This window comes from Propithecus coquereli, unplaced genomic scaffold (assembly GCF_000956105.1).
Source record: "Propithecus coquereli isolate 6110/MARCELLA unplaced genomic scaffold, Pcoq_1.0 Scaffold89, whole genome shotgun sequence".
In the NCBI taxonomy this organism is placed as follows: Eukaryota; Metazoa; Chordata; class Mammalia; order Primates; family Indriidae; genus Propithecus; species Propithecus coquereli.
The window spans coordinates 3,509,081-3,536,732 of NW_012155173.1; the positions used below are offsets into that span (position 1 = coordinate 3,509,081).

General features: G+C 43.2%; 1 protein-coding gene across 1 annotated transcript in view; it reads left to right on the forward strand.

Moving 5' to 3' along the window:
* The first annotated feature begins 236 nt into the window (after positions 1-236).
* Positions 237-27,652, forward strand: part of CDK5RAP2 (CDK5 regulatory subunit associated protein 2) — a 194,998-nt gene continuing 167,582 nt past the window's right edge. The window contains 6 exon segments of the mRNA XM_012664386.1: positions 237-245; positions 1,198-1,257; positions 2,527-2,686; positions 2,689-2,695; positions 12,714-12,781; positions 16,198-16,265. Coding sequence (XP_012519840.1) covers positions 237-245; positions 1,198-1,257; positions 2,527-2,686; positions 2,689-2,695; positions 12,714-12,781; positions 16,198-16,265 — 372 coding nt within the window.

Here is a 27,652-nt window from a genome sequence, read left to right on the forward strand (position 1 = left end):
TGTTGCCAAGGAGATGGCTCCAGATAGCTCAAACAGCTGGTGGCAGTGACGTCATCTCCAGGCTTGGCAGAAAGAAAGGCCATGGTGAGACAGAGACAGGGCAAAGGCCTCTGTCCCTGACCATGAAACCACCACAGTAGCAGGAAAAACAACTTCCTAAATAGCCTTTCATTTGTGCAATTGATTCTATTTTCTGTTTCCGGTTCACTAAAGGGTTTAGCACATAAGGCACGAACATGGCCATGGTAAATAAGGCGATGGATTAACCATAGTGAGAACTTCTCACAAGTTTTCTTCTTTATAGTGTCCAAAATATCTAATCAGATAATGTAAACATGCAATTCTAAGCACTGTCCAACCCATTTAACACATGAGAAAATAAAAGATACAGCAAGGGGTAGGGACCCCAGATCACAGGATAAATTGGAGGAGTTTCCAGAGTCAGAATCCAGGTGTCCAGACTTCCAGCCTTGTGACCATACTGCCCACACTAAGATTCACCCCTCAGCCACCTTGCAGCACTTGCTGAAGAAGTAGAGTCTGGCCAACATGTCACTTAAATACTGTTGTCTGGATGTAGCCCTCACCTCTCAATCCTAAATTCTAAAATGGAGAAAAACAAACAAATGGGGATGACAGGCTGCCTGAAACAATGAGGGCACTGGGGCTCAGAGGGACCTGGGCTCATCCCCAGTTCTGGCACTGACCGTCAGTGGAAACCTGAGTAAGCAGTTTGAACCTTTGCAGCCTCAGTATTCTCAACTGTAAGTAAAATGGGTGTAATAGTAGCCCCTCTTCTTATTTTCTTTCTCAAGAGTTTTCATTGGCTGGATGGAAAGTTAGTCCCTTCATCTGGGAAGTGATGAGTTGTAACTAGGCCTCCCTCTCCAGAAGAGAGTTGGTTGTACTAATGTTAGTAGCTTTGAAACAAACACACAGAAATCACCTCCAGAGCTGTAACGTTCTGAAAGGTCCTGAGAGGTCCGTTCCTCTCATTTAACAGATGTATAAACTGAGGTTTAGAGAGCAGAAGTAGTGTGCCAAAGATCACAGAGTCGTTGGCAGAGCCAGGGTGGGAATCTTGCCACCCCAGCTTCCCTGCTTTTGGATACACTCATCTCAGGGGTTGAACTTAGCACTGGCAAGGAGTATCGGTTCCAGGGCTTTAAGGACTGCCAAGCCCTCTTTCTCTTTCAGGCTGTTATCCCACTGCTGATTCTAGGGATGCTTGAAGATCTGGGGAAGGAAGAGGGACAGGTGCAGAATCACGGGCTTTGTAAGCTTCACTAAATGGAGGGGGGGATGAATATGGGATGTATGGAATTACTATTGATTGAGCTCCTATATCTCAGGTTATCCTCCCCCAAACCTTGCAGGATAGATATTAGCTCCATTTTCCAGATTGACTGACTGACTGAGTCATTCATTTATTTAACATGTATTTTCAAATACTTGCCAGTGGCAGGCATAGTGCTAGGTGTTGAGGATGTAACAGTTAACAATTCAGAACAGAGTGCCTACCTTCATGGAGCTTCCAGTCCAGTGCAAGAGGAAGACATTAAAAAAACCAGATATATACAATTGCAAAATGTGGTAAGTGCTACAAACGAGGAATACGAGTTGCTAAGAATGCAAGAAGTGATTTGATTTAGATTAGAGGATCAGGAAAGACCTCTTTTGGAAAGTAATTGATTACTTAATTGAAGAATGAGGAAACTGAGGCTGAGAGGGGATTTGTTCGTGATTACTGGGAAAGTCACCATCTACCCATCCACCCCCCTTATTTTTATCCAGGGCTCTTCCAAAGGCCTGCAGAGGAGGAAGCAACACGGAGAAGGGGAGAGGAAGGTTGATTTCACTGCTTAAACTCTGCCAAAATTATGTAGGTGTTTAGTGATTGCTGTGTGCTTTAAGAAAGGCAGCCAGGGTTTTGGAGAGAGCCTAGTTGGCAGGAGCCGCGGATCTGGCTCCAGTTGACAAACTTACTGTTAATACTCACAGTATTACTTTGGGAGAGTCATTTCCTCTCTCTGGGCCTCCGTCTACTGATCGCAGGTGCGTTTGAGCCCTAACGGTAATAAAGGTGAGAGATCGGAGTGGGAGTGTACTGACCACTTGGCTCATAGGGATGAGTTATTTGCTTCAAACTAAGTCTGCAAATTACTGCTTGCGTTAAGATTCTGCATGTAGGATTTTTCTAAAGCATCCGATTATCTGAGTTTCAACTCAAAGCGGAAGAGGCTTTTTGGATGCACAGACCCCCAACACAAGGTTTTGGGGTCATTACTCTAAAAAACCAAACACTGCGTTAGGAACTCTGAAGGTCCGGGACCGTATTCCCATCTCCCGCTTAAATTAACGGACTACGACCGCTTTCGCCCACAACAAAGATGGCGCTCGCCCCAGCCTCGGCTTGAGTGCCCTCACGAAACATGGCAGCCGGCCTCTCTTTCCTTGGTCTTGCTGGCCCAAGCTCAGATGCAATGCCCTTAGTTAAGATGGCGCCCGCCTCCGCTTCCCTGCCAGGCCTCTGGCCCCGGCAGGTCAGCTTCACCGCGCGCGCCGCGGTGGCCCCGCCTCGTTTCCGTAGGAAGAAGCGCCGGGAAAGATGGCGGCGGCTGCGGTTTGAATTCCAGCGGCGCCGCCGGAGTCCGAACAAGAGCTGGGTTAGAGGGGGCGGGGACCTGGGAGCCGGGCGGGTCGCTACAGCGGGGGTTACCCGTGGCGCCACGCCACCACAGACACCAAAGCTACCACCGCCTCCATGTCCATGATGGACTCGGTTTTGGAAGAGGACGTCACCCTCCCTGGGACGCTCAGCGGCTGCAGGTGCGGCCCGGGCATTTGGGGTTCGCGGTAACCGGGCCCGGGTTCCCGCTGATGCGGGTTCGCTCTAACGGGGCCTTGGGCCTTTCTCTTGAGGTTGCTTGAGGGTCACTGGCCAGGGGCAGTATGTGTGGGGGGTTACTTCAGGGAGGGCCTCTGGGGGGCCTGAGTGTGGGGGGCTGGGAGTCCCAATCTACATCACGAGCATCTAGCATTTTGGGACATACTTTGAAGAGGGTTTGAAGGACAGGTAAGGGGTTTTCTGAAAGAGTGGGAATAGGGGGTGCACTTCGAATATTCCCCTGGTGGGGACTGTTTGGGGGGCAGGGACCTTGAGGGCTCTTGATGGTTCATTCTGGTTTGGGGGATTTGCTTTCATCATGGAGAATGTAGTCAGTAAGTACAGACTTTGCTTTCGAAGTCACACAGTGGCCACCCAGGAAGGAGGCAATGGAATGCAGTGGTTAAGAACCTTGGCTGGAGTTGGACAGAATTGAATTCAAATCCAGCCCTGTGAATTGACTGTGTTACTTTGATAAAGTAACTTAACCTACTTTCCCATGTGTAAAATGGACTAGCAGTAATATCCACCTGACAGAATTGGGGGGAGGATTAAAAGAGGTGATGCTTGCCCAGCAATTAGCTTGGCAAGTGTAGTGCCTGGCACATAATAAGTGCTTGAAGAATGATCCTGTGTTGCCATGATTGTTATTGTTATTATTATTACTACTATCATCAGTAGTGATACAAATCAGGGAATAATGACCTCCCATTGGATCTGCCCCAAGAGGCAGGTGGGGGCCCCATTGCTGGTGGGGCTGGGGTCTCTCCTTTGGTAGGAGGGCCTGGTGGAGCCCTAGACTGCTCCATGACTGGGCCCCTGGGGTTGTCCTGGGCTCCTGGTTGGAGAGTGGGTAGAAGGAAGAAGAGGAGAGCCCTGAACGAGAATCCGCAGTGTTTATCCCGCTCTGCAAGGGACAGGCTGCTGCTTTTAGTCAGCACACCCTAATTGAAAGGGTGACCATAGTGTTTATTGTGCCAAGTGGCACGCTTTTAAGAGTGAAATAGGCACAATTAATATTTATGCCTGGGCAGCAGGCATAAACAGGTCCTATCTTGGGTAAACTTGGAGTAAAGGTTATTCTGTTTATTGAGAACCTACTATGTATCAGGCACAGACCAAGACCCTTTGCAGTTCCTGCCTAATTGGATCCTATGATAGTCATCACGCCCCTTTCTATCCATGCTTCTTCCACTGCCCCAGTATAGTGGGATATGGCCTCTCACTTGGATTGTCCTGGCTTCTTCACACCTCTAATAGTTATTATATTACAGTTTGAAAACTCCTTTTAAAATGTAAATCTAATCTTCACAGTCTGCTGCTTTACACTTCCAATATTTCCTATTGCCATTCAGATAAAATCCATTATTCTCTCAGCTCTTTTCACTTCAGTGCTTGTTGGCCAAATACTTGGGCTTTGGGGACCCAGACCTACCTGGGTTTCAATTACAATTCTGCACTTAACAACCCTGTGACCTTGGGTAAGCCATACATCCTCTGTGAGACTCAGTTTCTATCATCTGTAAAATGGGTTGGTATAAAGCCTAGGTTTGGCATAAAGATTAAAATAAGTCTAAAGGAGTTAAGCCCACTCATTGTCTGACCCAGAGTAGCTACTCAACAGAGCAGCAAATATTTTTCATTCCTCCTCTCCCTCCCTTTGCAGGAATTAGGCACTGCATACATTCCTGGTAGCTAATCCCTGCTCACCTGCTTTAGACCCTCCCTGGTTTATCATCCCCAGGATGAAGTTCTTTTATATGGCTTCCAGGGTCCTTCATAATCTGGTCCTGGCTACGTCTCTCATCTCGTCTCTTCTTACTCTCCCAACCCTGTCTCCTCCCTAGGCCAGGTTAACAAACTCTGTCATGAATGCTCTTACCTTGTTCTTTCTCACTGCTGGGGTTGTGCACTTTCTGTTCTGCTGACTGGATTGCCTTCCCTTGTCCCCTTTGTGTTATTAATGCCTATTATTTTTCAGGTCTCAATTTGGGTGTCCCTGCCAGAAAGCCTTCACTGACATTTCCCCATCCCCACCTGGCCCTCTACTTTTCTAGCCACCCCCCGACTCATCACTGACCCTGTCTCAGTCCTTGACCTTACTGAATTTTATTAACCAATAAAATTGTCCAATGGGAATACAATGTAAGCCATATATGAAATTTAAAATTTTCTAGTAGCCACTTTAAAAACATTAAAAAGAAACAGGTTAAATTAATAATATATTTTATTTAACCTAATATTTCCATATATTATCATTCTAACTTATAATCAGTAGAAAAAATTATTAATGAGTATTTTACGTTCTTTTTTATCTTACTAAGTCTTTGAAATCTGGTATTAATATACTTAGAGCTCTTCTCAATTTGGACTAACCACATTTCAAGTGCTTAATAAGTGCATGTGGCTGATGCCTCCTGTGCTGGACATTGCAGGTGTTGACTGTTAACTGTCCCACACTGTGACCCACTTGAGAGCAGGGACTGCATTTTGTTCATCTTTTGTAACGCCAGTTCCTAACCTGGTATCTGCCACATAATAGGGGCTCAGTGAATATTTGTTAAATCACTGAATAAACAATGATCCTTTGAGGCGATATTGTCTCCTTTTCTACAGGGGACTCTGAAGCTCAGAGAGGTGAAGCAAATGGTCTGGGATCACACAAACAACGCAACTGAGTCAGGATTTAAATCCAGGCTCGCTGACTCCAAAGCCTGGCTGTCAGTACCCTGTCTTGCCCTCCAACTGGTTCTCTGAATCAATTCTGACTGAGAGGATTCTGGAAAGATTTTACAGAGCTCCTGGCACTCATTTGAACTGGCCCTTAAGGAGTGGCAGAAATATCCTGAGAGAGACAGGTTCTCCATTAGGTGGTCACGATGGAAGAGAAAGATCCCTAGAGTAATATCACCCTTTTTTATTCTAGTATATTAATAGTACCTTCTGAGCACTCTTCTGCTTGATGTAATAATTTCCAAGCCCCAGTTTTAAAGACTAACCTGGAGTCCAGTTTGTCCTTAGGCTTGTTCAAGGTCAATGTATTTCATTCCCTCCAAACCTGATCACCTACGGGCACCCCACGCAGCTCCAGCCCTGAGGAATTGAGGCTCAGATTCTGACCCCAGGGACTTTACCCAAAGGAAGGCCCTTTATTAAGTCCTGCCTAGTGGTATGAAAAAACCTGGGCTTTGTAGTCAGGATGAGTGGATATGAATCCTGGTTCAGCCAGTTATTAGATGTGTTGCTTTGAGTGATTCATTTAACCCTTCTGAGCTTCAGTTTCTCTTTGATGATAATATCTATTTTATTGGGTGGCCGTGTGGACGAAGTGAGATTGTGTATATGAAGTGCCTGGCACGTACTGGGGAGCGCATTAAATGTTGGCAGGGTTTGTTATACTGTTGTTATACCACCATGCTTCCTGCCCTGGACAGAACCCTCTGTGCCTGCAATGCTGGGTCCATCCCTTTGCTTTTACGCCTAGGCGTCTGCTTCTCCCCAACTGTGAGTTTCCTGGGGCCTGGCCCAGGCTTGTTCGTCCGTGGTTTCCTCCAGCACGAGGCCATTAAGTGCTTGCTGTCTAGTTAGGAGCAGACCAAAGAGAAATGTTTTCCTGTAAACACAGTTTGCACTCTCTTGGGCAAAGAGTGCCTTCATGGACTTTCTGTAGAAGGCTGGGAAAGAGGATGGTGGAATGAAATTTGTGGTGAAGGCTCGATGGTGGTAGGAGGGCTGACCTTTGATGGGGTACCCTGGGGCAGCGAGGTTTGGGGACAGTGTGCCCCATCACCAGGGCAGGGAGCAGGTCTGGTTCGTTCTGCATTGCATCTTTAGCATCTAGAACCATGTCTGACACCTAGTAGAGACATGACAAATATTTGTTGAATGAATCAATTTTGTTCAGACTCTGTTTGAAAAGATAAATACCATCTAAATATAGACTCCATATTTAGTAGTCACGTGCTGCTTTGTAATCACTCTGAAAAAATGCACACACAGGGTGTCAACTGGTACAATCTTTCTGGAAAACAATTTGATATTATCTGTATTAATATTAACAATGTGCCTGTGTGTGTTTTTTAACAGCTTTATTGAGGTGTAATTTACATGCCATAAAGTTTACCCATTTAAAGTAATGGTTATTCGTGTATCTACAGGGTTATGCAACGATCACCATAATCTAATTTTAGAACGTTTTCAGTATCCAAAGAAGAAACCCTGTGCCCCTGAGCAGTCACTTCCCCCACCTCAGCGTAGGCAACTGCAGTCTGCTTTCTGTCTCTGCGGATCTGCCTACTCTGGACATTTCACGTAAATGGCATCTTACAATGTGTCGTCTTCTGTCAGGCTCATCCATGTCGTGACATGTCTCAGTACTTCATTCCTTTTTTAAAAAAAATTATTTTTTATTTTGGTAAAATATGCATAAAACTTATCATCTTAACCACTTTTAAGTGTACGGTTCAGTCACATTAAATACATTTGTAATGTTGCACAACTATCACACCGTTTATCTCCGTAACTCTTTTCATCTTATAAAACTGAAACTCAGCACCATCAAAGAGTAACTGCCTATTCCCCCTCTCCCAAGCCCTGGCAACCACCATTCTACTTTCTGTCTCTGATTTTGACTACTCTGAGTACCTCATATAAGTGGAATCATAGTATTTGTCTTTTTGTGACGGGCTTATTTCACTTAGTGTAATATCCTAAAGGTTTTTCCATGTTGTAGCATGTGTCAGAATTTCCTTCCTTTTAGAGGCTGAATCATATTTCATTGTATGTGTATACTGCAGTTTGCAGTGGATACTCAGGCTGCTTCCGTGTTTTTAGCAATTGTGAACACGGGTATACAAATATCTCTTCAAAACCATGCTTTCAGTTCTTTTGGGCATATACTCAGAAGTAGAATTGCTGTATCACATGGTAACCATGGTAATTTTCTTTTTCTTTACTTTTTTTTTTTTTTTTTTTTATTTCTAAGTACTTATTTATTTTTATAAAAGTATCATTTATATAGTTAAGCAGTGTGTGATACTCTTTTTTTTGAGACAGAGTCTTGTTCCTTCACCCCGGCTAGAGTGCAGTGGTATCATCATAGCTCACAGCAACCTCCAATTCCTGGGCTCAAGCGATCCTCCTGCGTCAGCCTCCCTAGTAGCTGGGACCATCGGCACGCATCACCAGGCCCAGCTAGTTTTTCTAATTTTTTTGTAGAGATGGGGTCTTGATCTTGCTCAGGCCGGTCTTGAACTCCTGACCTTAAGTGATCCTCCCGCCCTGGCCTCCCAGAGTGCCAGGATTACAGCCATGAGCCACCATGCTGGGCCCTATTTTTCATTTTTATTGAGGAATAAAATACTGTTTTCCATACTGTTTTCCATACTGTTTTCCACAGTGGCTGTACCATTTACATTATCTGCAACATTGTGGAGCCTTCCAATTTCTCTCTGTTCTCACCAACACTTGTTATTATTTTTTGATAGTATTCATTCCTGTTTATGGCCAAATGATATTCCATTATACACATACACCACATTTTGTTCATTCATGTTGATGGGCATTTGGGTCATTTCTGCTTTTTGTCTATTATGAATAATGTTGCTGTGAACATTTGTTCATGTGCAGGTTTTTGTGCGGACATGTTTTCATTTCTCTTGGGCATATATTATTAATATAACTAGGAGTGGAATTGCTGGGTCACATGGTAACTCTATGTTTAACATTTCGAAGAACTGCCCAACTGTTTTCCATTTTATACTCCCACTAGTAGTGTATGAGGGTTCTAATTTCTCTGTATCCTAACCAGTACTTTTTATTATCTGTCCTTTTGATTATAGCCATCCTTGGGGGTGTGATGTGGTATCTCATTGTGGTATTGATTATATTTTTCTAATGACTACTGATGTGTTTTCTTTTCATGTGCTTTGTAGCCATTTGTGTATTTTCTTTGGAGTAGTATCTGTTCAAATCCTTTGCCCAATTAAAAAATGTGAATCTGTTTTGACCCAGCACTTCCACTTCTTGTTATCTGTCCTGGGGAAATGCTCATGCATGTGCACAGTGGGACCTGTATAAGAATATTTATATGACATTGTTTGTAAAAGAAAAACTTGGAAACAAATTGAATTAACCATCAATAGGGGATTGGGTAAATACATATCCTTTCAAAAGTGTCTTTCAGACTGTTTGTGGCCCATTGGTAGCTTATGAAAGTCAATTTAGTAGGTTGCACCCAAGGTTTAGAAAACTAGAGCAGAATAGAAAACATTTCAAGGATGAAGGGTAATTAATATACTCCATAGATCATAGTCAACAAAGTTTGAAAAACGGCTGTAGAATGCTCTGTAGAAGTTAAAAACATTGAGGCAGATATGTTTGTACTGTCAAGAAAACATCGTTAGGACATAGTAGAGGAAATGTTGTGGAATAATATATACAGTTTGATTGCATTTGCTTTATTTTTAAGCCACAAAATTAAAACCGTTTCTATATATGTGAATTCATAGAAAAAGGTCTGGAAGGATACACGTTTTTTTTTTTTTCTTTTAGAGGCAGGGTCTCTCTCTGTTGCCCAGCCTGGAGTACAGTGGCCTGCCTGGTCATAGCTCACTGCAGCCTTGAACTCCTGGGTTGAAGTGCTGCTCCCGCCTCAGCCTCCCAAGTAGCTAGAACTACAGGCACATGCCACCATGCCTGGCTAATTTTTAAAAATTTTTTTGTAGAGATGGGGTCTCACTGTGTTGCCCGGGCTGGTCTTGAACTCTTGGCTTTAAGCGATCCTCCCACCTTGCAGGTCTTTTTGACAATAGTGATGACCTCTCATGTGGGGACTAAGATGGGAGTGAGGAGTAGCTGAGGAGAACTTTAGGTTTATCTGTGTTTTTGTATTTATGTATTTCTTGTCTAAGAATAAGTAACAAAGAATGAAAAAGGAATTGTTAAGACACAAACAAAAGTGCATTTGTTGATGTAATTGTTTTCTAAATGCGAAGTCCAGTCCCATCTATGGCTCTTATGACACTTTATCAATGAAATGCTTAGTCCTTGTTGGGTCTTGTGGTGTGAATGGACAATTGTTGGCATATAGGCACAGAAGAGATCACTCCTTTTGAGTGACAATTGAGCAAGCTAGAAGAGTGAGCTGGTGAAGCTCGGGGGAAGGTCATTCATTCATTCAGCAAATAAACAGCAGCTGTGACAGCTGCGGCTGTGCTGAGCTCTGGAAACCCTCTGCCTCTCTGTTCATTAGATCCTCACTACCCCTCCCCACCTTGAGGAAGATGTTCAGGGTGCCAGGATGTTGTAGAGGTTCAGAGCATGGGGTTTGAAGTCAAGCCAGCTTGGGGTTTCCAGCTTTATTAACTTTTCCTGGCCTCTGTTTCCTCATTTAAAAGCAGGGCAACATTTAAAAAGTACCACCAACTACAGAAGGGCTGTGGTGAAGATTAAATGGGAGGCCACCTGTCCTGTCCTGAGCGTGGCTCCTGTGCTGTGTGGGTGCCCAGTGCAGGGGAGGTTCCTTAGGATTATCCTTTGCACGTGAGGAGACTGACACTCCACCTTGTGCCACATTCGTATGGGAGCTTTGGGCAGCCCGGACACAGGTTAGCTAGTGGAGAGGGCGTGGGAACCTGGAATTTAGTCTCGGCTTTGCCACTTACCCTTGTGATTTTGAGCAAGTAAGTCCCTGTCCCTTTCGAGGTCTCATTCTTCCCATCTCTACAGTGATAAAATCATATCTGAGCCCTCTTCTTTTGATTATTGTTTTTTATTTCTAGTGGATCTCCATGAGGCCCCAACCTTAATTACAAGGCTAAGAGCGAATGATCAGAATGGGAAGAAGAGTTGCTTGGGGCTGGAGGTGTGATTGGTGCTGACTGGAGGGTGCAGATGACAGAGATTCACAGCATTTTAAAAGAGGGTAGGTAAAGCACAAGTGGAAATTTGGCAGGAACCAGGCAGGAATTTCTGCATTGCATAGTGGTTTTGGTAAGATTTGGGACATCAGATGTCATTTTGCAAACTTCAGTATTTGACTGTTGGAGGCTTGTCTAAGTCCAGAATCTTTGGCATCGATTGCCAGGTAGTTTTCAGCCGTGATTGATCTTGGCATGCGTTATGGATGGGCTGTTTCAGCCAGTGGGAGTTAATGTAATGGTTGTGGTGGAGAGAATCCCAAATTGAGAATGGAGGACCAGACTCAGGCTAAGCTTGGCCAATAACCTGGCGTGTGTGTGTGACCTTGGGCCTTAGGCCCACCATCTGCAAAAGGTGGTGGTTGAACTTAATTTTAATATTTAAAATTCAGTTTAGAGAATGGACTTTGTCCTTTTAGTGATGCTTATTGGAGGAAGTTGGGAATTACAGAACATTAAAAAGGAGGAAAGCATCTCTCATTTCTTTACAAATGATGATTTTTAATATTTTAATGCATTTTGTCTTTTTATGTGTCCATAGCCTACCTACTTCCTGAAAGGATTTGAGGTGACTTTAGTGTATATGCACTGTATGCATTCTTTTCATAATTGAGGACATACTTCATTTAATAAGTTTTTTTCAGTTATCTTTGTAACAGACACATTTTATATGATCATTTTCCGATGTTGGAATTTTATGATATTTCCAGTTTTTTGCTTGTTCTTGATCTTGAAGGTCCATTCCAATGCCAAAGTTAGGTGATCAGGCAAAATTGTCCCAGGAGCAGAATGAATTTGGACTTAGAGGCATGGAAAGAGCAAACTGCCAAAAAGTCAGGCTGAGCTTCTGTCAACTCCTAGTTTGCAGTATGGACAGAGAAGCATGAGTGGAGCTTAGACATAAAAGGCCTGGACTCTGGACTTGGTTCCCCACTTAACCGTGTGTGACCCTGCTAGGATGCCGAAATTGGGCCTCAGAGCGTTCCTTTGAAAAATGTGTGGACCTTCAGGGAATTGGGCAGTTCTAATGATGGTAAATCTCTTATAAATTATAAAGCACTGTATATTTCAAGGTGATGATGATATTTTGCTCCCATTTATGGACTACACACTGTATGCCAGGTATCTTGCTGTGTCTTGCTTAATTGCCAATTACTCTATGAAATAGCTGCTATTCTCCTTTTACAGCTGAAGGAAGTGAGGGTTGCAGAGGTACGTGACAGAGCTTAGAGTAGAATCCAGGGTAGTGTCTTTTGTGTCAAACCATACCTCCAATTATGGTTTAGTTTTCTGTCAGCGTCTCCAGATTCTTACTGAACCTATTTATATAATTCAACCAGTACAACTTCTTGGATCAGTGAAGTTTGCATTTTTGTGTGACATTCTTAAAGCATCTGAATTGATACCTGAGTCCCAGAAGTTGTGATAGGCATATTAGTGGTAATAATAATAATAATGATAAAACAATAAAGGGTACCATTTGTTGAGCACTTACTATGTGCTAAGCGTTTCTATACGTGAACTAATTTAATTTTTGTGGGTAGAGTGATATCCCCATGTAACATTAGGAAAGTGAGACGCAAAAACAGAAGCAGCTTGTACTTGCACAGGGCCTATGTACCTGGCACATATTTGGCACACGGACATTTGATATATGAGCAAATGAATGAATGACTTTGCTGCAGGTCAGTCAGCTACCGAGTGTTAAAGCTGGCACTCATTTCTAAAGCCAGAGCTCAGCCCCACAGCCTAAGTTCTTAACCTCTCCGTTTCATGCCTCCGAGGTAGCTCAGCTATGTGTCGTCCCTCCTGGCTATGGGTTGATGATTATCATGTGTGGTCCCAGCAGTCTTAGCAGCCTCTGTTCAAATACTAGCTCATCTCTCATCCTATGTGTTCTCTCCTAGTGGCCTTGTTCCTAACGTACCAGGTGACCTGGATGGCGTCAACCCCAAAGCTGGTTTGAGAAACGGTGGTGAGTACACAAAGCCAGGTGTTCTCTTGAGTAAGAACAGGGGAAGCAGACACTAGATGGTGAGCTCCATAAGGTGGGGGACTGGGCTTTCATATCTCTGGGGCCCAGAGTCTGCCCTAGCCTGACACATAGTAGGTGCTCGGTATTTTTTGTACGTATTGATTTGCTCTCCATTTCCTGTCATAAACACTAGAGGAATTGATGTCTTTTAGGCCATACTTCATGAGTTTTACTTCTTGCCACCAAGCTGATAGGGATTCAGATAGTGTTTGCTGAACTGAACGACTGCGTGGAGGCTGGACATTGAATTGGTGGCTAGACCAGGCACTGGGGTTCTATTGGTCTCCACGGCTGAGTGGCTGGAGGCCCAGGAGAGCTGCCGTCTGGACTTGGTGTGCCAAGGCCTTGCTGGCAGGCTGCTGGGTCCCATTTGCCAGCTGAGGCCCAGCATTCCTACATGGGCCTGCCCTTTGCAGACAAATAGCTGGTTAGACCACAGGAGATGGCGCTGAATAAGTAGGCAGGGTATTGTGTTTAAGCTGGATTATGAGGAGACTTTGCAGTTTGGGTCTTGCTAAGCATTCTTCATAATTTCCATTTCTGAGAAAAATGAATGCTATCATAAAGTGTCTCTGTGGGTAGTGCTAATAGTTTGCCATGTTGAAATATCTTAGAGATACTTTGACTTTTTTCTCTCCTCCAAAGTGATGAGATACGTGCAAAAGGAAGTCGTTTTTACAGCAGACAGGCTAAGTGTTCCAAGGTTTATTTCTGGAGAGTACCTTAACTTACAGGCCACCCTCAGTTTTCCTTAGGAACCTGTTAACTTTTACTTTAAATAAAAAATGCAACAAGCCTGATTTCTACTCTCTCTGCCTATAGGCAGTTAGAAACAGAAAATTGATAGGCCTGCTCCTTAATTCAGCCAGCAGTGTTCATCTGCCTCATGCCAGGCTCTGGGCTAGACGCTGGGATTCAATCTTGAACGTGTTACCATCAAGGCGAGAGGACAGACAATTAAACAAAAAATTCTGATAAATCATATATATAATCAGAGTCAGGAGCGAAAAATTATAAGGTGCTGTGAGAGGGGATTAGCGGGAGATTTACCCTGGTATGCAGGTGGGCCAGGCAAGAGTTTCCCAAGAAACCGCTACTGGAGCAGAGGCTTGAAGAGTGAGTAGGACCTAGCAGGGAAGAGGAGGGGATGAGCATCCCAGACACAGACAGCAGAGCATGGCCTGTTCAAGGGACAGGAAAACAAGCCCGTGTGCCCTTAGTTTGCACGCAGGGCTCCTCATAGTCTGCCCCACCCACTCTCATGGCCTCTTTTCTGCCGAGTTGTTTTCTGAACACCAGGCTCACTCCAGCCTTTGCCTGGGCTGTTTCTCCCTCCTTTTGTCCCTCTCACCTGCTGGTGGCTGCTTCAGCTCAAAGCTTACCTTCCTTTTTTGGTTCCCCCCAGGCCGACTTGGGTGCACCTTCCTCTCTAAACATGATATATTTCACTTCATTTCATCTCGTTAGTTTATTCCTTTTGGCTACTTTTAAAATATCTAGAATCAGACTATTTTTCACCCACTTATACTCCTGCCATTCTGGTCCAAAACATGGTGATCTCTGGACTGGATGATCCCAGTATTCTCCCAACTGTTCTCCTGCTTTCTCTCCTAAGCCCCTTACTGTCTGTTCTCAGCAAGGCAGCCAGAGGGAGCCTTTAGAAACCAAGTCTGATCATGTTGCTCCTTAGCTCACACTCTTCCAGCGGCTCCTCAGAGTCCTTAGACGAGCCTACAGGACCACACACTGTCTGTCCCCCAACACCTTTCTTACCTCTTCTCCTACTGTCCCCCTTGTTTATTGATCTCCAGCCCACTGGCCTCTTAACTGTTCCTCAGGTCCACGAGGCGTGCTCCCACGTCAGGCTTCTCCCTGTGCCTGGAGTGTTCTTCCCCCAGGTAACTGGCTCCTTCTTCTCTTCAAGTCTGCCCAGATGTCACTTCTCAGTGAGACCTGCCTCAAAATTGCAATCCTTGCCCCACCCCTGGTATTCCCTATCCTTATCTACTTTATCCCTTCCTCCTGCCCCTGCCCCCAGCATTTATTACCTTTTATTATTATGCAATTGCCCGATTATTTTGTTTATTGTCTGTCTCCTCCCTCTGGAATATCAGCTCCATTGTGGCTTTTTTGTTTTTGGAGATGGGTCTTGCTCTGTCACCCAGGCTAGAGTGCAGTGGTTTGATCATAGCTCACTGCAGCCTTGAACTCCTCCTGCCTCAGCCCCCCAAGTAGTTGGAACTATAGGCATGCACCACCACACCTGGCTAACTTTTAAAAACATTTTTTTTTGAAGAAATAGCGTCTTGCCATGTTGCTCAGGCTGGTCTCGAACTATTGGCCTGAAGCAATGCTCCTGCCTTGGCCTCTCAAAGTGCTGGGATTACAGGTGTGAGTCACCATGCTTGGCCCATTGGTTTGTTTTGTTTCCTGATGTAGCCACATCTAGAGAGGGACCTAGCAGAAGGCAGGCTCTCAATACCTATTTGTGGGAAGAATGAATTCATTCATTCACTTAACACACAATTACTCAGCACCTACAAAGTGCCAAGGGCTTTGCACAGCATGGAACAGTTTGTTTACATCTCTTTCTTGCCCACTTGATTGGGAACCTCTTGGGTACAAGATCAGTGTGTCCTTCACTGTTGTTTCCCCAGCACACAGGATGGTGCTTGGCACAGAGTGAGTATGTAATAAATGTGTGTTGAATTAAAGAAGCTGTGGAGAAATTTGGGTATTAGCGAAGTTCTTATTTGCTGTAAAGCAGAGGTCAGCAGTTTCCGGCCTGTTGCCTGCCTTTGGAAATAAACTTTTATTGGAACACAGTCCCTTTATTTGTTTATGAATTGTCTGTGGCTGTTTTTGTGCTGCGACAGGATTTGAGTAGTTGTGACAGATTTTAGGCTTTGAGTATGGCCCACAAAGCCTGAAATATTTATTGTCTGGTGTTTTAAGAAAAAGTTTGCCAATCTTTGCCGTCAAATCAGTTAGACACGCTTCATTTTAATTATTGACAGGTGAAGATGATATCCTGTTCAACAAAATAATTTTGTGAAATAAAGAAGTACATATTAGGACAGTTTGCTTTGCCAAATGCCTGATGCATTTTCTGGGTTCATCTTTTGACACACACATTGTACATTGGGGTTACTTTCAGTAATCTGTAAATATTGGAAATATAATGGTTTAGAGCTTTCCCTGGGCTGAAATCAGTAAATCACAACAGACAGCAAGTACCACAGGTTGTACTATGGAAGCTGTTCATGTTTTTCTTCTCTGGGCTCTATTTCTTAATAGGAATGCTGGTCTATTTGCATGCTATGGTGTTTTCCTATGTCTATTTTACCTTTTTATAGTGCTCCCAGATGTGTCAGAGGAAATGGTGTCTCCCACCAGAGCACGGAACATGAAGGACTTTGAAAATGTAAGTGGAGATACCAAATTATTGTCCTTAACAAATCATGTCTGCTGCTGCTGTCCAACCGGCCCAGGATGGAGCTGTGTTTCTTGAGAACCGTCTAAGCTGAATAATGTCAGAGGCAGGAGGCGTGCCACGTCTTACAGGCTTTCTCTGTGAAACTGTAGCACACACACGTAGTCAGCCCTTTTATGCAAGGGCCAGCTATGGGTTCTGACAGGATCAGCAATTTTCAACTTTGGGGAGTTTGGGATTAATATATTTCTGGTGTCCTGAAGGTGAGGATGTTATATTCCACAGTTCAGGAAAGCTAACATTTGTCAAGGGCCTTACTATTAGCAGGGGTCCCCAACCTATGGTGAGTTGTATAATTATTTCATTATATATTACAATGTAATAATAATAGAAATAAAGTGCACAATAAATGTAATGCGCTTAAATCATTCCGAAACCATACCCCCGCCCCCCCGTCCATGGAAGAATTGTCTTCCATGAAAACGGTCCCTGGTGCCAAAAAGCTTGGACACCACTGATGTAAGGCACATTATTTATGGGCCCTGTTTAATCCTGCTACAACTCTTCAGGTGTTCTGTATTATTCCCATTTTACAGATATGGAATCTTAAGACTAGGAGACACTTGTTTATGGTCATAATATGGGTCAGAGCTGGGATTTGAATCCAGGTTTTTAATGACTTCAAGGCTGTTCTTTTCACTGCATTGTGCCTCCCCTTGCATTTTATAGGCTTTATCTTTGTTGCTGGTGAATGAAATGTGAGCAGCCTGTACCCAGTACTGTATAGTAATTGTGTGAGAATGGATTACTTGGTGATAAACTTGGCTTTGATGCTTAATGTCTTCCAGCATTGTCTTTCATTTGTTAGCGAAGGGGGTTTGTTGTCAAGTAACAGGAAAATAAGTTATTTTCCCAATTCCAATTCTCTTTAACAAGTTACCTGTTCAGTGCTCTCATTTATCTTGGGAAGAATTAGACCCTTCTTCATTTGTAAGCAAATGAAATCCATACTATGCAAGATGCAGGAGATATTTATCAGAGAGAAGATGGAGGACAGGGAGAGAAGGACGTTCCACAATTATGTTTCTCTCTCCCCAGTTGTCTTCACAGAACAGAGCAGTGCTGTCTCTGGATTTAATTTAGAACACTCATTACTGCTAATAGTTATCTGCAAACCACCAGTGACCAATTGAAGAAATGACTTGTCAGATCTCTAATGGAAACAAGTAATTTCTGAGCTTTGAGTTGTTATAATTTCAGCTGTACAACTCGATCTATGCTGTGGGGTCTGGGGCCTCAAACGAATGAGATTTGATTATTCTGCATCGTGTATAATTAAAATATGCTCTACTATTAAATGGTTGTTCCCATTTTATCATAAGAGTAATAATCGCTGCTGTTTATTGAGCTCTGGCTCTGAGCTGGGCACTTTAAGTGTTAAGCTCTTTGTATACATTACTTTAATATTAAAGTGACTCTACAAGATAGAGAGTCATTATTTCATTTTTGAAGGGCACAGTTTTAAATTTTATTTCTAGATGAGAACATTTCACAGAAACTTAGAATTTTGGTTTCACATCATTTGTCTGCCTGCTCAACTGGAAGGAATCCTAGAATTGAATCCAACTCTCTTTATTATATGTGGGAGAAACTGAGGCCCAGGAATGTGATAGGGCAAAGCTGCTCTCAGAGGCAGTCTGTGCTGCTGAAGGACCACGGCTTCTGGAGCCAGACTGCCTGTTTGTCCACTTCTGCTGGGTGACCTTGGGCCAGTCACTTAACCTCTCTGTATTTTTCTCAACCTTAAAATGGGCATGATATTATAATAGTAGCTACTTCTTAGGGCTGTTAGGAGGAGTCAATGAGTGAACATATGTGAAGCACAAGTGCCTAGCACAGAGTACATTCTATGTGTTAGCTATTTCTCCTTCTTATTGTTAGACTTGTTATTTTTTCTACTCTGCCATGTAGTTCAAGTTTCCCTTGCTCAGACGTTTTCTTGATGACCTAAATCCTGTTTTCCTTGAAGGTGAGGGAGAGCCTTCTATGCCAATGTGTTTTAGGATTTATGTTTTGTCTTTATGACTGTGGTCCTTTGGCTGCTGTTAGGTTTTTATGGCATTAATATTTTTTATTGTAGCATTTTCAAGAGCAAATTCTGCAGCTGAAATTGAAATGGCCAGACTGTTCTCAGTGTCTCCCTTTCAGGTCTTTATAAGTCACTGAAATTTTTCATTTGGCCTGAGCTACTAAATGCGTGATCTCTGTGTAGTGGTAGTTTGAACCTTCTGTGGGATGCTTATAGGAAATGCTCTTGGCATCTGAAGCTAATTTTAGAGTCAGCGTGCATACTAAGGAAGGGGCTGGAATACTTTTGATTTAATGAGGAAACTCATGATTCCTCTTATTCCAGTCTCAGATGACATCTAACCATCAGCAGGTGCATTTAGCCAGGGACTAGCAAGACATATGCCCCCTTCTGGTTTTGCTCGGAGTTCATCCGTTCAATAAACATTTTCAAATATATGCCCCTGTGCCAGGCTCTCTGCCAGGGTCTTGGGAATCTGCAGTGGATAAAGACAAGGTAAGTCTTCCTGTCAAGACGCTCAGAGTCTAGTTGGGAAGACGGATAGGAAAACTGCGGTGATAGAGGTAAGCGCAGGGTGCTGTGGGGCCACAGAAGAGGGGCTCTGAATCGACTGGGGGATTCAGGGAAGCCTCCCTGGAGGAGGTGTTGCCTGAGTTGGGTCATCAGGGACAAATAGGGATTGGCCAAGAGGAGAGGGCTGGGAGAACATCCCGGGTACAAGGACTCAGGGTGCGAATTTAGAGAGAGGCATGGCAGGGCGTGATGAATTCAGGGAACTGTAGGCTCCCTTTGGCTAGAAGGAGGCTATATGAGGGGGCTGAGAGAAGTGAGGCCATGGAAGCAGATAGGGGTCAGATCCTGCAGGTACTTGAATGTTACACTGCTTTGTTTTAATTTTGTCCTGAAGATGAAAGGGAACCAGTGATAGGTTTTACTTTAGGGAGGGAAATGACCAGAATTGTGCTTTCAAAAGGTTACCCGGGCTAGTGACTACGAGGAGAAGAGTTTGGAGGGGGAGCAAGGCTGGTGGCAAGGGGGTGAGTTAAAAGGCTCCTGTGTTGTTATGGGCCCGGAGGGAGGAATGCCGGAGCTCAGGGCGTGGAGTAAAGAGGTATTTGGAATAGGGTCAGAATTTCAGAGCTGGAGGAGCTCCGGGAATCGTGTCATCCAATCCCTTCATTTGACACATGGGGACTCTGAAGCCCTTAGAGGGGTAGGGGCTTACTCAGGCTTTGAACCCAGGTCCTCTGGCACAAGAATTCCTTTCTACTACATTTGTCTGTTTTGTGCAAGTACTCGGAAATGTGTAAACCACATGCCTTCCTTAAACGGGTAATCCATTGTCTAATATCCTCATTAGCTGAGGGCATGATCACCTGTACGGTAGGCTTATGGTAGGAAGGTGGCAAATCAGTTTAATCTTCAGTGGGAGCCTGACTTATTGGTCCTTTCTAGATGGCCGTGTAGTAGGGCACTTCCCAGACGGATGGATGGAGGAGGCCTGGCTGAGGCAGGGTTTGTTTGTGAAGGCCAGTGCTTACCTGTCGGGACCTGTTCTGGACACTACAATCTCTCTCTCTCCCTTTAAAAAAATTTTTTGAGTGTGTGGTGTGGGGGTGAGGGGAAACTTCCCCTTTGCCCTAGAAGGTTTACTGAAAGATGAACTCACAATAAGGCAGATTAATGAGAGAAAAAGATATATTTACCCTGGGCATGGGGAGAATCACAGAATGATTACCCAATATCTCAGTGAAGTATAGAAGTTTAAACACCCTCATTATAGAGGGGAGGAGGAGGTGAGGAATATAGGTAATTCTGTTTAGGGGCAATAAATGGTTACTAGGGAGGATGAATAGATATTTGGGAGAATGAATGGATGGGAGAAAAGAGATTAATTTGTAAATGATTCTCTTTGGAAATTGAATTAACTGAGAGACCGATATTGTCTTTGAAATGGGTTGGGTCAGATCTGGTTGCATTCTTGATCTTTTTCCTGCAATGTATTGAGATAACTTGGAGGGGAAGGAAAGGCAATTGTTTTTTTGATGGGCCCCTCTGGTTTTACGCAGACAATGGGAAAGCCCTTTCCAGCCTGTTGATCTCTAAGGGCCTTTAATTCAAAATACTCTTTATACCCAAGAGTCATACTTTGGGTGAAGTTCCCTGAGCTCCTTCAGTGGGCAAGACTCAGAATCTGGTACAGCACATCCAGTCCAGGTAGCAATGTTTATCAATGTGTGCAAGAGTTTAATTCTGGCTTTCAACAGGGAATGACACGGATAGCTTTCTGTCTCCATTAATACTGATGGACGGTGTTACTTAATGGCTGTGTAATATTTCATAATTAAAAGGGATAGATTGAGCCACAATTTACATAATCTCTTACAATGGGACATTTCAAGTTGTTTCTAATTTCTTATTTTTACAAAGCTGTGATGAATATCTTTGTGCATATGTTTTATAGTTATGCGATTTTTTTTAAGTTATATTCCTAGCAATGGGCTTTCTGGATGGCAGAGGTTTTAACTATCATGTATATGCAACAAACAATAGATATTAAGGAGTGGGATTTGTTATTTCTAGTGCCTTTCTTTCTAAGGAATTGGAAAAACACTTAGGTGTGGCTGAAACAGTTATCTGTACGCTGGCCACACCCAGGTCTCTCTCCATCTCTCTCCTTTGCTGCTCTTTTCTCATACCCACCTGCCCTGAGATGCTGGCCTTCTTGTTCTGAGGCCTTTATTTCTATTGGTTGAAAATTCATGCTCTCAGCTGAGGTGGTTGGTCAAGTGTGAGTGTTTTATCTGTGGCTTTGCTAGGAGATTTGCATCTTTAAATTTGCTCTGTAATATCCATATTGTGAGTTACTTACTACCAGAGCATAGCTCTCTCACCCTCTGGCCCTGCCCCAGTTGTATGGCCCCGAAGCTTTCAAAAGCACCATGGTGTGTGGATACGATATGGACTCTAGAATGACAAGGACTGGGTTTTAGGTCTGTCTCTGCCACTTACTGACCTGTAGCCTTGAATAGTTTGCTTCCAGAACCTCATGTGTACAGTGGGGCTAATACTGTCTTTCATTCAACGTTGTTATGAGGATGTCATGAGCTATGATATGGAAAGCACCTATCCTGCCTGGTGCATAGTGGTACTCGATAAACGCTGTGTCTGCTCTAATCTGAAGATTCTGTCTACTACAGCCACTGCCCTTGGGTTCTGCCCCAGCAGTGTTCAATTTCTGCTGATCCTTTTGTGAGGTTTCTTTGACCTCGGAATAAAATCTTAACCTTGCCATGGCCCGTGAGATCCTGCCCTGTGTGGTCAGCAGCTCCCTGTCTCTCCAACCTCAGCATGTCCCCCTGTCGTCTTGTACGCTGCACTCTGGCCACACAGGCTGTTCTTCCTCAACCACACCCGGCTTGTTCCTGTGTCAGGGCCGTCGTGCATGCTTTGCCCTCTGGCTGGACACCCTTTCTCCCTTTCGTTGAATGGCAGGCCCCTGGATCTTCATGCCTCAGCTTTAATGTGACCTTGCTGGAGAGGCTGTCCCTAACTCCCCTCCCCAATTCATTATTCTCCTCTAGCAAGTGCTCAGCACCTTGTCTTTCCTGCCATTAATCGTAGGACCGAGATTATGTCTTTATTTGTGTACTTGCTTAACATGTGTCTTCTCTGTGTGTAGTGCTCAACTCTGAACCTAATAAGATGGTAGGCACTTAATAAATATTTGTTGCTTGAATTAATGTGTAACCTTGTGTGAGATACTAAACCTCTAAGTTTTGATTGCTTTGTCTGTAAAATGGAAAAAATAATGTTTATCTCATGGGCTTGTGGTGGGGATTAAATAACATGCTAGGACACTGCCTGGTCTACCAGGTCTTCAGCAAACGGGGCAGCTGCTATGGTTATTGTTAATAAAGTGGCTGGAGACGGCGTACTCAGAGGGAGACCGCTCGTGATGCGGGTGGGGGCGTGCAGGGCCGGAGTCTCAAGAGAGCAAACGGTGATGAGGGGAAGGTGAGGCTAAGATGGGGGGACAAAGGTGAGCTTAGAACGAGGCAGGAGAGCAGGAACCATGTGGGGTGCAGCTCGGTTGGAGTAGTTGAGGACCACGTCTGTAGCTGGCAGAGTGAGTGTCACAGCCACTCTCTGTGTCGCTCTCTGGACAACATACGGCCTGACGGCGCCAAGGGCCTGTGCAGAGTTGAGCATTTGGAGTCAAGTTGGGCTAATGGCTGGTGGGGATGTGTTAAGGACGGTGATTCATCTGTGCAGTAGGATGGTCTGCTGGACTGAACGCTCTGAGTTCCCGTACCTCTGCACGTCCTGGCCATGCCCTCCAAAAACCTGGCCAGATGGTGGGCTGGGCATCGTAAATTTTTACAGTCTTTTTGAAGGCCATTTGGAAAGATTTTGATAGTCATAGAAATAAAATTACTCTTGAGCCAAATAATCCATTTTGGGGAAATTTAACCTAAGGAAACAACCCAGTAGAAAAGACAAAAGCTGCGTTCACGGAGGTGTTTGTTGCCACGTTGTGTATAATTGTGAAAAATCGGAAAGAAGGGAAATTCTATTTTATATTTGTTATCTCTTATCTCTGACTTCTTGCAACAAGCTTGTGTTGAGGGTATTTCACAGATGAGGATGCTGAGGTTGGAGAGATTAAATGACTTGCCAATGAGCTTGGTGTGATTGAGAAACTAAAAGAAGACAAAATTCAAACCTGGTCTTTCTGATTGTAAAGCCTGTACACTTTCCACTAGAGCACACCAAATCTGTAAATGCACGATAGAAAAATGGTTAAATGATTGACTTTGAATCCATTCAGTGGAATTGTGTGCAGTCATGTAAACTGATAATTATGTGTAATTCCGCAACAACATGGAAAATACTGAAGATATATTAAGCAAAAGCAATGGAAAATACGAATTTACTTAGGTTATAATTCTACAAAAAACATAATTCATGAGCAAAGGCTGAAGGAAATATGAAGAGTTGATTTCATTAGTAGTCATATTCCAAGTGTTGTTTGGGGTTCAGTTTTAACATTCTGTATTGCTCTAGTATTGTTTGTTAATAAATAGTTACTTGCCTAGTAACAGTTTTCTTGATGATTTGAAGACACCAGGGAGAGTGTTGGCATCAGAAACGAATTCCGAAGTGTCCTCCTCATTTTATTACTTCACTTAGCTACTGTTGGCAGAATTATCTTACGTATTTACTAGAGATGAACTTTGGGCAGCAAGAAGTCATGCTTTTTGTTGTGTTTAGGTGAGGTCTAACCGTTTTTGTCCTTTCAAAGAGGATAAAAAATTGATGGTGGCCCAAAGATCTGCTTAGTGAGGGCTTGAGTGAGAAATGGATTCCTTTTTAAAGCTATCTGTGTTTACTGCTTGCTAAGTGCCACGCTCTGCCAGGTGCTTTAGCTCATTTAGTTGTCCCAACACCCGTGTGAGGTAATTGATTTTATCCTTATTTTAGAGATGAGCCAGCAGTGGCTCGAAGATGTTAAATAATTTCCCCAAGGTCACACGACTCACAAGTAGCAGCACTGGAAATTTAGTCTGTTTCTGCTGACCCCAGAGCCCTTGTTCTTAGCCCTTGCTGCCTTGGTAGAAAGATGATCTTGTAGGGTGAGCTTCGTCTTTGGAGGCCAGGCTCTCGCGAGCCATTGAAACTGATAGCCAGAGTTATACCCCTTGCTTAGATTTCAGATGAGGTGGGGCTGGTTGGAGTTGCCCTCATTCTTTATGTTGTTGGTTTTTGTTTTTCTTCTCTTTTAGTTGGAACTTTAGGCTAAGCGAGGCTTTTAACAGGGAGTAGGGGTAGTAGAAAGCCAAAGTCTGACTAGCAGCTCCTACAAAATCTTTCCTGCTGCTGAGCTGGGGCCCCTGTCCAGTTTCAGAAAGCACCACCCCGTAATCATGTTGGGATGTTTCCCGTTTTAGATCGCTGCAGTTCCATAATAACACTTGGGTTCCAGGGCTGGAATGTGGCAAATACAGCCCTTGCATTAGCTTACTTCTTCTGAGCATTAAGTTGCTAAGTTACATGGGGTAGGTTTTACATTTTGAGTTATTTATTCCTTCTGTATTGTAAGCTATTTTCTGTTCTTCCACAAGTTTTTTTTTGTTTCTCATAAAGGGAAAAGTACGCGTGAGAAAAACATCAATATGTTTTAAATTCTTGTGATATGCTAGACACTGTACTAAACATTCTAATTAATTTCTTTTAATCCTACTAGCTCTATGACATAGGTATTATTATAATCCCATTTTTATAAATAAAAGAGCTGAGACACAGAAAAAGTTAAATAAGATCATATAGCTAGTAAGGTAGTCTGGATTGTATTTATTCATTTATTTATGCATTCATTTAATAAATGTTGGTTGAGCATCTGCTGTGTTCTAGATATTGTGTGCTAAAACCTGGGAGGAAACAGCCATGAAAGATTAAGTGAATTGTATTCATATAATAAACATGACAATAAATAATAAACATGTGAATAGATAAGATGAAGGTTGTGAAAAATTTTAGCAAGAAAATAAGAGCTGTGTGTTAGAGAGTGACTTGGTTGGGGGTGGTAGAGATGGGCCCCCGTTAGATCTGGGAGTGAGGAAGGGCCCCTCTGAGATGGTGACATTTGAGCCGAGAAGGAAGGGGTGAGAGGAGCCACCCCGGCAAGTGCTGCAGGAAGAGCTTTGCAGGCAGACAAGGGCTTGGCTTATTTGAGGACCAGAAAGGAGGACAGTGAGGCTGGAACACTGTGGACAGGGGAGAAAATGATACCTGATGGGGCTGGAGAGGCGGGCAGGAGCCAGGTCATACAGCGCTTTGTGGCTGTGGCGGGGAGTTTTAGTCTAAGAGTGGTGGGAAAATACCAGTGGAAGGTTTAAGTAGGGGAGTGATGTGTACCCGATCTGTCTGACTCTGAAGCCTCTGGGGCTCTCGTTACATCTCACTGCGTCCAAGAAATTCTTAAATATGTCTGTCCATCGATCCAGCCAGCCGTTAGCTATTGAGTGTTACTAACAGTAACTGTCTCATATATTTCAGACTACAATGAGCAGGTTAGGTGTGGTTCCCCATCTCTTAGGGGTGGTGTGGGTAGAAAGTCAGGCAGCCAGCTGGTGTAGAGCAGTGTCACCATCGCTACGATAAAGAAGAGGGTGTGTGCAAACATTCAGAAGGGTCCCCAGTCCAGCCTGGTGGGGGCAATCACAGAAAACTTTGTGAGGGAAGTGATAATAAGCAGAGAACTGGACTGGCCATTGTGGAAAGATGATGCTTGTATTTCATTTTATTTATTTGGGCCTGTCTGGCATTTGCCATGACCTTCTGAAGGCATATTTGCCTTCCTCATATTTTTTAAAAAATTTCTTTACCTATAAATAGGATAAATATTCTTTCAAGTGTTTACTAAGAATTTTAACATTGTGTGCAATGTGGGCATTCTAAGCAACCTCCATAAATATTTTATTGGTAGCTGAGTAATAGAATAAGGTTTCTCTTTATAGGAAGCATCTGGCGGGTAGACTTTTTTGTTTGAATGAATGTTTTATGTGCTGTTTCCTTAAAACATTTAAAAGGAGGCTTTAATGAACCTACCAATTGTTTCTTGTGCTGTTCTTGTTAGCCACGAAATTGAAAACGTAAGTGCTAGCAACAGGGCCAAGGGTAGACAGTTTGAAAATGTACTTAATGTAGAATATACTTATTGTTTCTTTTTATCCAGTCATAAAGCTACATTTATTAGAAGATGGTGTAATGGGTATTGAAAACTAAGAAGGGGAGAGGGTGGGAATGAGATGAGGGATGAAAATCTACCTACTGTGTACAGTGTACACTATTCTGGTGACAGGTACAGAAAACCCTTACTTCAGCATTATACAATTCATCCATGTAACAAAAAACACTTGTAACCCTTTAGTCTATTGAAATAAAAAGAATGCTATATGCTATTAAAAATTATTTTTAAAGATGCTGAAAAAATACCCAATGAATGTATATGTGTAAGAATGTACTAGCATTCAAGTGTAGCTATTCATATTTTGCTATATTTCATTTTAGTTAATTTTTTTTTTTTTTGAGACAGAGTCTTTCTCTGTTGCCCTGGGTAGAGTACAGTGGCATCATTGTTGCTTACTGCAACCTCAAACACCTGGGCTCAACTGATCCACCTGCCTAGCCTCCCAAGTATTTGGAACTATAGACATGCACCACAAAGCCTAGCTAACTTTTTTATTTTTAGTCCAGATGGGGTCTCGCTCTTGCTCAGGCTGGTCTCGAACTCCTGACCTCAAGCGATCCTCCCGCCTTGGCCTCCCAGAGTGCTAGGATTACGTGAGCTGCCGTGCCTGGCCCATTTTAGTTATTTTCAAAATCAACTGTATTGAGATACATTTTACATAAAATAAAATCCACCGATTTCAAGTGTTGCATGAATTTTGACAAATATATACTCCCTTGTAATGACTATTTTAATCAAGATATATATGTGGTTATATAATAGTTTTTTTTTAATGTATGTATAGTTCTAGGCTCATGTAACCATCACTACAATCAGAATGTAGAACAGTTCCATAACACCACAAAATTCCCTTATGTTGCCTCTTTGTGGTTAAATCTTCTCTTCACCCCAAATGTCTGGCAATTACTGCTCTGTTCTCCATCCCTATAATTTTGTTTTTCCCAGAATGTCATATAAATGGAATCATACAGTATGTAATCTTTTGGGACTGGCTTCTTTTCCTCAGCACAGTCTTTAAAGTTCATTCATGTTGTGTGTATGGCAGTTGCTGAGCACTGTTCCATCATACGTGTTACGCTGTTTATCCATTCACCCTTTGAAGGACTTTTGGGTTCTTTCCAGGCTTTGGTGATTATTAATAATGCTGTAATACACATTTGTGTGCAGGTTTTTGTGTGAACATAGATTTTCATTTCTCTGGGATAAATACATAGGAGTGGAATTGTTGAGTCATATATCGAGTATAGGTTTTTTGCAAGAAATTGCTAAACAATTATCAAGAGTGTGCCATTTTGCATTCTCATCAGCAGAGTATGAGAATTCCACATGCTCCATATCCTCATCAGCATTTGGTATTGTTAATTTTTAAAGAAAAATCTAGCCATTCTAATAGGTGTGTAGTGGTATATCATTGTAGTTTTAATTTGCATTTCCCTCATGGCTGAAGACGTTGAAGATCTCTTTTTGTGCTTATTTGCCATCTATAAATATATCTTCTACTGTGATGTTTCTGTCACAAAATGTGACTCCAGAGAA